Genomic DNA, 10284 nt, shown 5'->3' on the forward strand with positions numbered 1-10284 from the left:
TAAATTATGTATGCTCACATCCTGAACTGTATGAGAATAAAACACGATTAGCATCCTAACCTGTTGTCGCATTAGTAGAGATTCTATTTTAAGGGTGCTGAGTGTGTGCACTGTGCAACACACTACAGCAGTACTAATGATATTCACAAAAAAGATATGCATGCCCAGATAGCTCATGAAATTAGTGCAAATTAATTGAAATTTGACACAGAGGTGGAATTTTTAAGCACTGTGCAAGGTTTTGAGTGAAGCCTACCACTGTATCTGCAGGAAACCTAACTTGCCCATTGATTCCTATGAGACCAATATGCACAGCACAAGTTGTTTAACCAGTGGAGCATTGCTTTATTTCTTCTATATATATCCAGGCGATCTCTGTACGACTGTAATAAAAGACTTTGCTAGTCTACTTTTTATATTATCCTGGTCTCAAAAAAAAGATGCATGTGACGAATAAAAACAGAAGCAGCTTCTCCCCATCCACATCCTGCCAATTTGAACTGAACAAGAGGCGCTTCCTGTGCAGACCCTGATCCTGTGATTAATCAGGATCAGAACGGTAGAATGGTTTGTTATTCTGATATTCTCTTAAGTAGTACCAGTTCGTATTATATACTCCATTGTATGGCAAGTAGAGCGGGAAAGAAAATATTAGTACTATCTACTAGCAGGAGAGCCCCACTCCTCCCCTGCTGCGCCGCACCAAAAATTGTTGAATTATAGCAAAAGAATCCTCGCAACAACCACCTTCTTCTTCTTCTTCTTCTTCTTCCTGTGTCGCGCGCGCCTCAAAAACTTATATAAGAGCACCCCGAGTCCACAGCAGAGAGCGAGGTGAGGTGGGCACACCCTCCTAGCTACCGAATTCTTCTTTGCGCAAAGCAGAAAGGTTGCTGTGCTGTGCAGCGAGAGAGAGAGGGAGAGATTCAGTTTGGCGAGGCGTGCGAGCGAGAGGGAAAATATATCTGTGCAGAAAGAGCAACTGGCCGCGCGGCCGGAATCTTGGCTCGGCATGGCCGCCATGATGGCGTCCATCACCAGCGAGCTGCTCTTCTTTCTCCCCTTCGTCCTCCTGGCCCTGCTCACCTTCTACACCACCACCGTGGCCAAATGCCACGGCGGGCGCCATGGCTGGTGGCGAGGGACGAAGAGGAAGCGTCCGAACCTGCCGCCGGGCGCCGCCGGCTTGCCGTTCGTCGGCGAGACGTTCGGCTACCTCCGCGCCCACCCGGCCACCTCCGTCGGCCGCTTCATGGAGCAGCACATCGCACGGTCGGTTTCATTAATCTGTGGTATACACACGCTAGCTCATCGCGCCGCCGCCGTGAAGCAAAAGCAAGCTAGCTAGGATCATGTCGATCGGTACGTACGTAGCAGGTGTTGATCGGTAGGTGGCGCGCTGACGGCGAGCTGGGCTCTGGCGCCGCGTGCAGGTACGGGAGGATTTACCGGTCGAGCCTGTTCGGGGAGCGGACGGTGGTGTCGGCGGACGCGGGGCTGAACCGGTACATCCTCCAGAACGAGGGGCGGCTGTTCGAGTGCAGCTACCCGCGCAGCATCGGCGGCATCCTGGGCAAGTGGTCCATGCTGGTGCTCGTCGGCGACCCGCACCGCGAGATGCGCGCCATCTCCCTCAACTTCCTCTCCTCCGTCCGCCTCCGCGCCGTCCTCCTCCCCGAGGTCGAGCGCCACACCCTCCTCGTCCTCCGCGCCTGGCCCCCCTCCTCCACCTTCTCCGCCCAGCACGAAGCCAAGAAGGTACGTACCACTGTGCACTGCACCACACCACTCCATTCAACTTCAACGTACATGCACATACATCCATCGATCGCCGATCGATCGATCAATCAATAAACCGCGCGCGTTCTCGATCGGTCGCAGTTCACGTTCAACCTGATGGCGAAGAACATAATGAGCATGGACCAAGGCGAGGAAGAGACGGAGCGGCTGCGCCGGGAGTACATCACCTTCATGAAGGGCGTGGTCTCCGCGCCGCTCAACCTGCCCGGGACGCCGTACTGGAAGGCTCTCAAGGTACTAACACACTAGTTTTTACCTCCTCGCCCGCGCGCAGGTGTGTGCGTCCCTCTCTTCCTACACGGCAGCCTGCGCCCCATACGCACACGACTTGCGTGCGTGCGCGCGTGCGTGCGTTCTACTTTACATATATCACCGACCGGCCGGGCTCCTTTCTTCTGCTGTCCCAGCATGCCCATACTATAACCACCCACTGCACCTAGCTTACCAACAACCGAGATGTATATATACATATACGAGGGGTTATCTTTTGGGTTTTTTTTTAAAAAAATCAAACAGCATATTTATAAATAAAAAATAATTTACAAATAAAATTTTTATATATGTGTACATAGTGATCTAAAAACTAAAGCTAAAAAATAAACTACAACAAAAAAAAACTCAAAATCAACTCTAAATTTAAGGTTAAAAAATTAAATTCTGGTTTATAAACATAAGCAAAAACCAAAAGATGAGAGTGATGTACAAGGGCGATCGTATTGGAGCCTTGGAGGGGGGAGGAGGGAGATAGATTTATATGGCGACTTATTTGTGAGCGATAAGCGAATATATTTATGTGTGTGTGGGAACGACGACGACCTTCCTGTCAATGTTTTGTTTGGTACGCACACGAGGGGAAGGGTTAGAGAAAGGAATGGGCTAGAGGGCTACGTTTAGTTTCTTTAATTTTTTGTTTGGTGGTCTTGTGTGTAGCTAGCTAGTTTGCTAGCTAGGTGCATGCATGATATATGCAATGGCCCATGCATCAACATATTGATATATATACATGACGGCAGTGCACTTATATGTAGGGGCATATACAAGATGCGTGTGTTTAGAATTGTGGATGGTCCAAAGATTTGTTGTAGCTGCTAAGTACTAGTACTAGCATAGTGCTGCATGTATCATCTCATCGATCAGGGTCCAATCAGTTAGCTCGCACCCCGGGTCTTTTATTAGTACGATTTGCTAGCTCCGGCGAATTATCTTGCTCTTCAGATAATCAACATGGGATTGAAACTGTGTAGCAAATAGACCATAGCTATTTGGGAATATAGGAAGCTAAAAAAAAATGTTGATTGAAAGGGTGCATGCATGCTGTGTCTTCTAGGCCCGGCCGGCCCGTTACGTTTTTTGGAAGGGCAATTTCTCTAGGAATTAATTAAGTACTTAAAGGTGATATTCTGGCAGAGCTCATATGAATTTCTTGTTTATCTTCCAAACATGAGCCAAAACCTATAGATGGTTAACTCAGAAAAACATGCACAGGTACTTCTGATTTCTGAATACGGATCAACCGTTTCGATCCGGGGGGACTGATCGATCATGCAGATTCTTTTCTTTCTTTTTCCATGGGGACGTATACTGATCATCACTCATGTGAGCATAAAATGTTGCCCACTTTTTACTGCATGTGAGGTCACACTCAAATGATCTTTATTGATTGCCTCAGCATGCATGCTGCTAGCTTGCTTTCACGATCTCTCTCCGATGCACACACCCTGCGCTGTGCTCAGCAGCATGCAACCTAGCAAGTGGAGTTTTTAATCCGTTGGAAAGTAAATGACCAACCTTCATAATTTGGTATGATTATATGCTGGGGAATCCATCATTTATCATGATTCAACCGCTGACCAAACTCTCGCCACACACCGGAACCACATTAATATCGTTAAGCAGATGATTAGCTAGCAACCTTTCACGGTTTAATTGGTTTCAGTTAATGAAAAGGTACCTGTAGTTTTTGTTAGCTGAAGACACCATGCAGTACTCCTACTGATCATCTGTCCTTTAAGAGCACTTTTCTCATCCTTGAGGAGGTACCATCAGATACCACTGTTTTCTATGTAAAATTTGGTACTTTCTAGTTTTAGTATCTAAGATATCAAGAGGTATTAAATTTTATATAGAAAAAAGTGGTACCTTAGGGCATTCCTAACCCAATGACTAGGATGGTGTCCATAACATTAAATAAATTGCCATCTAGAATAAAAGATAATATGGCAAGTGAATAAATGAGAAAAGAGAATGAAACCATGTCTTGCATGAGACATGATTTCTACACAACATATATTATGTGAGATAAATAGCATTAAATTGAAGTATGGAATAGTAGTGTTTACATTGAAAGAGTAGTGTCTAGTACTAGTTTCTTGATGATATGAAGTTTATGAAAACTACATCTAGTGTTATGGGTTGGGAATACCCTTATCAAGGATGGTGTTCGTTCTTTAAACATCACTAATTGACCAACAAAATAACTACTGTGATCACTGATCACTGCTAATTAAAAGTACTATAAGGCATTAATTAGCAAGTTTCATGAAATGCCATAAGAGCGAGGTTAATGAATTATTGTGTTCTATGCGGGGAATATATATCTTGTGATCAGTGTCAATGTATAACTAAACACAGCAACACATGGGTGTTTAAGAATGAACCTATATATAGACGTACGACACACTTGAGAAAAAAAAAAGTAGCTACCGAGATGAAGAACCCCTCGATCTCTCGTCTGGTGTCGACACACATGCGTCCTTTCTATGTTCAAAGGAAACGACATTTTTTCTTTCCAAAACAGAAAGCTATGGCAAGAGACAATCCTAGACTCGTAGGCGGTTAGGCAACATCATATCTGAATTTGATACATGTCCCACATATTTTTCCTGATAAGAATTGAAGGGAGTATTTTTCACCGTAAGATTTTTTTTTCCTGCTCTATATATATGTTGGCATTGGTTCCATGCATGCATGATGTTTACTGTGTGGTTTTACTGTTTTCCCCGCAGTCGCGTGCTGCCATTCTCGGAGTGATAGAGAGGAAAATGGAAGAGCGGGTTGAGAAGATGAGCAAGGAGGATGCGAGCGTCGAGCAAGACGATCTTCTCGGATGGGCTCTGAAACAGTCTAACCTCTCAAAAGAGCAAATCCTGGACCTCTTGCTGAGCTTGCTCTTCGCCGGGCACGAGACGTCGTCCATGGCGCTCGCCCTCGCTATCTTCTTCCTTGAAGGCTGCCCTAAGGCTGTCCAAGAACTGAGGGTACATAAAAGTTTACGCAGAATTAACTTAAACATTTACTCTACTGTCATATATACACAGTGCTACGTTTTAACTGTAGAGCAACCAGCAGAAAGCGAAAGGCATCAGAAATGACATGGGGATTGATTAGTTAACTTAACCTTTACTGACGCATGACATGCAGGAGGAGCATCTTGGGATTGCAAGGAGACAACGGCTAAGAGGGGAGTGCAAATTGAGCTGGGAAGACTACAAAGAGATGGTTTTCACGCAATGCGTAAGGCCCTTAATTTGTTCGTTTCGATCCTATCCCTCCCTCCCTCCCTCCCTAAACGCTAACGTGAATCGGTGCAAGGATTTGTGCTAGCTCTGCTGTTTTGTTTGGTCACTTGCGTAGACGGATAGCAACTTATTCCCGAAATGTCATGTACGAAATGGAGATTGAAAGCTCTGCAAAATAATTGCCGGGACACGTACTACGCTCCCCCTCTCTCTGCAGCTTCGATCGATCGAGCTAAGCGCACGCACGCACGCATGTGTTTCTCGATCGGTAGAGTCTGTGCTCTGCCTTGTAAGCTAGCTAGATGCGTACTAGCTAGCAGAGGTTCTTCCGTTTTGGAAGCTTCTATAGGTGTGAGGCCCATCGTCTTGCAACGATCCAAATGCGTTGATAAGTACATGTTGTTGTAGGGTTCCAAGCGCCCCAAGAGAAGGTATCTGCATCGTCTGCGTTGCTGTTCAGACGCAGAGCAGAACATGCCGAAATACCATTCAGTTACACTATGTGTGTGTGTGGGGTACTCCCTCCATATTTTTATATATGACACCGTTGACTTTTAGAATTACGTTTAACCATTTGTCTTATTCAAAATTTATATCCAAATATACAAAATTATAATGCATACTTAAAGTTTCTATAATAATAAATCATATTATAACAAAATAATTAATAATTATTTTGAATAAAACGAATAGCCAAACATGGATCTAAAAGTCAACGGTGTTATATAAAAAATATGAAGGGAGTATTAAGTAAGAGGGCAGAGTAATTTGAGGCCTTAGAAACCCAGATGAAATGCTATCGAGAGTTGTCGCCTACCAAGAATAGGTTGCACGTAATAATTAATTAGTCAACAGGGTAGTTTAGGCGATGAAGTACTGTAGAGTGTAGCATGGAGTTGAAAGTAGCATCTTCCCTCTAAGATTCCCAGCTACATGCAGTCAAAAGCAGACTAAAAAACATGAACTTTAGCATCGATCCAAGATTCCAAATGATATTTCTTTTATTTGGGGTCCTTATTGCAGGTCATAAACGAGACGTTGCGGCTAGGAAACGTGGTCAGGTTCCTACACCGGAAGGTCATCAAGGACGTGCACTACAAGGGTGAGTAGCTCGATCGATCGATCGATCGGCTCTTCTTCCCTCTGTCGTTCTCTCCTCTATCTGACGGCAGAGGCTAACTGAACTGAATCTGAACTGAACTGAACTGAAGGCTATGACATTCCAAGCGGATGGAAGATCCTGCCGGTGTTAGCCGCGGTGCATCTGGACTCGTCCCTCTACGAGGACCCCCAGCGCTTCAATCCCTGGAGATGGAAGGTCAGTGGCAGTATGATTGTTTATTTTTCTCTCCATTTCACGTTACAAGACTTTTTGATATTGTTTAAATTTATTTATATGCTAATTAATCTATATATATAGACAATAATCAATGGATGAATTTAGATAAACTCAGAAAATCTTATAATATAAAACAGGTAGAATAATTAGTTAACCTAAGCTATTAATCTCGGTTTAATTGCTGCGATTCGACTGGAACAAAAGAAGAGAAAAATATATTTATGTGCTAATTAATGTATACACATATACAATAGTCAATGGATGAATCTAGACAAACTTAAAAAATCTTATAATATAAAACGGAGTGAATAATTAGTTAACCTAAGCTATTAATCTCGGTTTAATTGCTGCGATTCGACTGGAACAAAAGAAGAGGAAAAAAAATATCTGGGACACGCCCGGCTGTCGCTGTTGGGCCGTACGTGTCAATCATAAGCGGGGAGGGGATCATATCAGAATCTGCAAAAGCAGCATAGGCTAAACGCGTTCTTCCCTTGAGCAGAAATCGTGCAGAGGCACGGCACCTCGATTTATAATTCTCCGTGTAAGCTCGGCGATGGTAACATGCATGGTGAATCAACCTGGCATGAAAGTGAATACTCCAACCTCGATCGCGCGCATGTGCATGCGCATGTTAGCTGGTCAATGGAGTCCCGGTTAACTGTACTAAGTCAGTTGTGATCTCTGGCTGCAAGCTAGGTTTTGCATGGGTAGTAGCAAGCTAGGGAACGTGTGCTTGGGCAACGCTCGATGGATTATGCATTCGTGCGAAAATCCAAGAGCATGGTCCAAATCCGCAAGTGGATAATCGAACTGAACCAATCAGTGAACGATTGGAATCCTGGCAGTCTATCCATCACATCGTCATTCTTATCCGCTATATACACGACTCGACCGAATATTAGTCGTTCGTTCATGTATGTGTGCTCGATCGATCGAACAGTGGATCTGCAGTGCGGTTGCCGATGCCGACGAGATTATCTGCTCGTGGCATGCAGCCGAGAAAGCGACCGATATATCCGGATATGGATTAGATTATCCTCCAGGAGATTGATCATAATTCCCGTGCGCGTAAACTGCCGCCATTGATCCGGCCTTACACATGGCGCCGCGATAAAAAGCCATGCTTGCTGCTCGCTCCGCCATTCGTACTACGGTCAAATTATTGATGAAAAGAATGTTCCTTTTGTCCGTTCTTGCCCGTTGCAGAGCAATGGATCGTCCGCCGGAGCGGCTCAGAGCAGCAGCAGCTTCATGCCGTACGGCGGCGGCACGCGGCTGTGCGCCGGGTCGGAGCTCGCGAAGCTGGAGATGGCCGTCTTCCTGCACCATCTGGTGCTCGGCTTCAGGTGGGAGCTCGCCGAGCCGGACCAGGCCTTCGTGTTCCCCTTCGTCGACTTCCCCAAGGGCCTTCCCATTAGGGTTCATAGAATTGCACAGGATGAGCAGGAGTGAATTGAAGCCTTTTGACCTTGTTGGGTATATATAAGAAAAAGAGGGAAAGAAATCAAAACCAGTGTCTAGGAAAGTACAGAATGCATTGTACACGTTTTCGTTTTCCTTTTTTGGTGGCGGTTTGTGGTATGTAGATGTGATCAGAAAAGGATATATACTAAGATTAGGGTAAAGCATTGGCTGGATGGAAGCCGGCGACATGATGGGTAGCTCCAGCCGTGAGCTGGTGGAATAAGGCCGGCCCATGGGCCATGGCCCGCTTCAAGTAATACAATAGGCTTACCTTGGCATGACTGCATCATTTGTTAAACTAGTAACCTACAAGTGTATTATAAGACGCACGTATAACTATGATAGACCTTATGGACTCGTACAACTGTTTTAGGCAATCCATATGACTACTAGCGATGGCATCCGGTGCTAGCGGAGGTAATGGGCAGGGTTGTACTTTCGTCGGAGCCACTGAGTACCGTGAAAACCATGTTAAATTTAAATTTAAAATTTTTGAATTCAAATCCAATGATAACCATGTTTTAGCTTAAAAACCCGCACGGTTTGGCTCGAAAATCGCATGGTTTAGGTAGAAAACCGTGAGAAATTCAACCTGAGGATAAACATAGAATAAATCCAAAAAAATTATAAGAATTTAAAAATAATAGAAAATAAATATGATATATTTAGAACAATTAGGATGTAGTATTTGCAAAATAGAAAAAAATCATCAACTGTTAAAATAAGGACATTCAAATAATTATATATGACAATTAATATAGAACACAACTAGAGGTTAAAATATATACTTACACAATAATACACTAATAACTAGTACACATATTATATTTGGGCCTTCATGGGCCACGATGAACTATGCTCTTTTTTTTCTTTTTCTTTTACCTTAACTGTCACATATTTCTTTCGTCAAACAACTAGATCCCTACCATTGTTTTTTTTTCAAAAAATCTTAAAATTTTCAATATGGATAAAATTTAGTAACTCAAATTGTTCCCTATCGCTACGGTGCCTTAACGGAGCACGTGGTAACCACGATTATCGCGCGGAGAACACCGTCTCGCGAACCCTTGTAACGAGTCAAGTTTTTTCCCTACAAAAATTAAGGCTTGAATTCAAAATTGGGTAACTTTTTATAGATTTTGAGTTAAACATTTTTAAGGCTTAAGAATGGTCGTGAAATGACCGGGGAGCCTTAGCCCATTATCACACATAGGTGTAACCAACCGGTTTTATTTTTTTCAACAAACCACTTTTGCGTGTGTGCACTCACGGTTTTGTGGTTGGTGCAACCCAGGGAAAGGGATGAATTTACTACTAAGTCCATCCAAAAAGATTCCATCTTTTTCTCTATCTTACGTATATGAATATTTAATATAAATATTAAAATATCATCATTTTCAATTCCCAATGCATGTATCCCTTACTTTCTTCAATTCCAATAAATTTGTCATCTACTTTCTCAAAATCAATATGATGATTACTTAATAAATGGAGTTTGTGTGACACAAATATTTTTACCAAATATGAATCTTTTGTACAATGGAGGGAGTATTTGACACCGAGGAACTATTTCTTTTTGCAACATATTTAGAGATATTTGAAAATGTACCATGTTATTAAAGCTTGTTGCTTACAAAACATAAACAAATCTTAATTATAGCCTTACCGGTTTAAAAATATCTATCTACTATATTATATCATAAATATAACTTCAAAAGAAAATAAGTTGGTTCTACAAGCTATAAATTATCACATTAATGATAAAGAGAGAAATGTTTTAATTGTTTGATCACGATGAAATGTGTATAGATCCATCGATATAATTGTATATAGAATACATTCATATATAGAAATAGGAACTAAAGAACTGTCTATGAAATTCAAGCACATAGAGATAGAAACTAAGAGATATATATATGAAATCCAAAGTTTATAGAAATAAAAGTTAATAGTTGTGTATGAAACCCAAATATACTTCTATGTACAATGGTATATATACAGAAATAAGATCTCAGAGTTGCCACATAATATATATAACATGTTATCTATCGGTTCAACTGTTTTGACAAAGCGCATGAGCATATTAAATCTAACTCTAGGTGAACTACATAGCTACCCGCAAAATTGTGGTTAGCAATCCCTATATTATATTATAAAGAC

General features: G+C 42.6%; 1 protein-coding gene across 1 annotated transcript; it reads left to right on the top strand.

Moving 5' to 3' along the window:
• Positions 1-746: 746 nt before the first annotated feature.
• Positions 747-8528, top strand: LOC102709630 (cytochrome P450 90B2). Its single transcript, XM_040522551.1, has 8 exons — positions 747-1272; positions 1434-1758; positions 1882-2034; positions 4806-5057; positions 5221-5313; positions 6342-6420; positions 6530-6636; positions 7867-8528. The coding sequence occupies exons 1-8, from the start codon at positions 1013-1015 to the stop codon at positions 8110-8112; spliced, it is 1515 nt and encodes a 504-aa protein (XP_040378485.1). The 5' UTR covers positions 747-1012; the 3' UTR covers positions 8113-8528.
• Positions 8529-10284: the final 1756 nt, after the last annotated feature.

Source organism: Oryza brachyantha, chromosome 3, assembly GCF_000231095.2.
Source record: "Oryza brachyantha chromosome 3, ObraRS2, whole genome shotgun sequence".
NCBI lineage: Eukaryota > Viridiplantae > Streptophyta > Magnoliopsida > Poales > Poaceae > Oryza > Oryza brachyantha.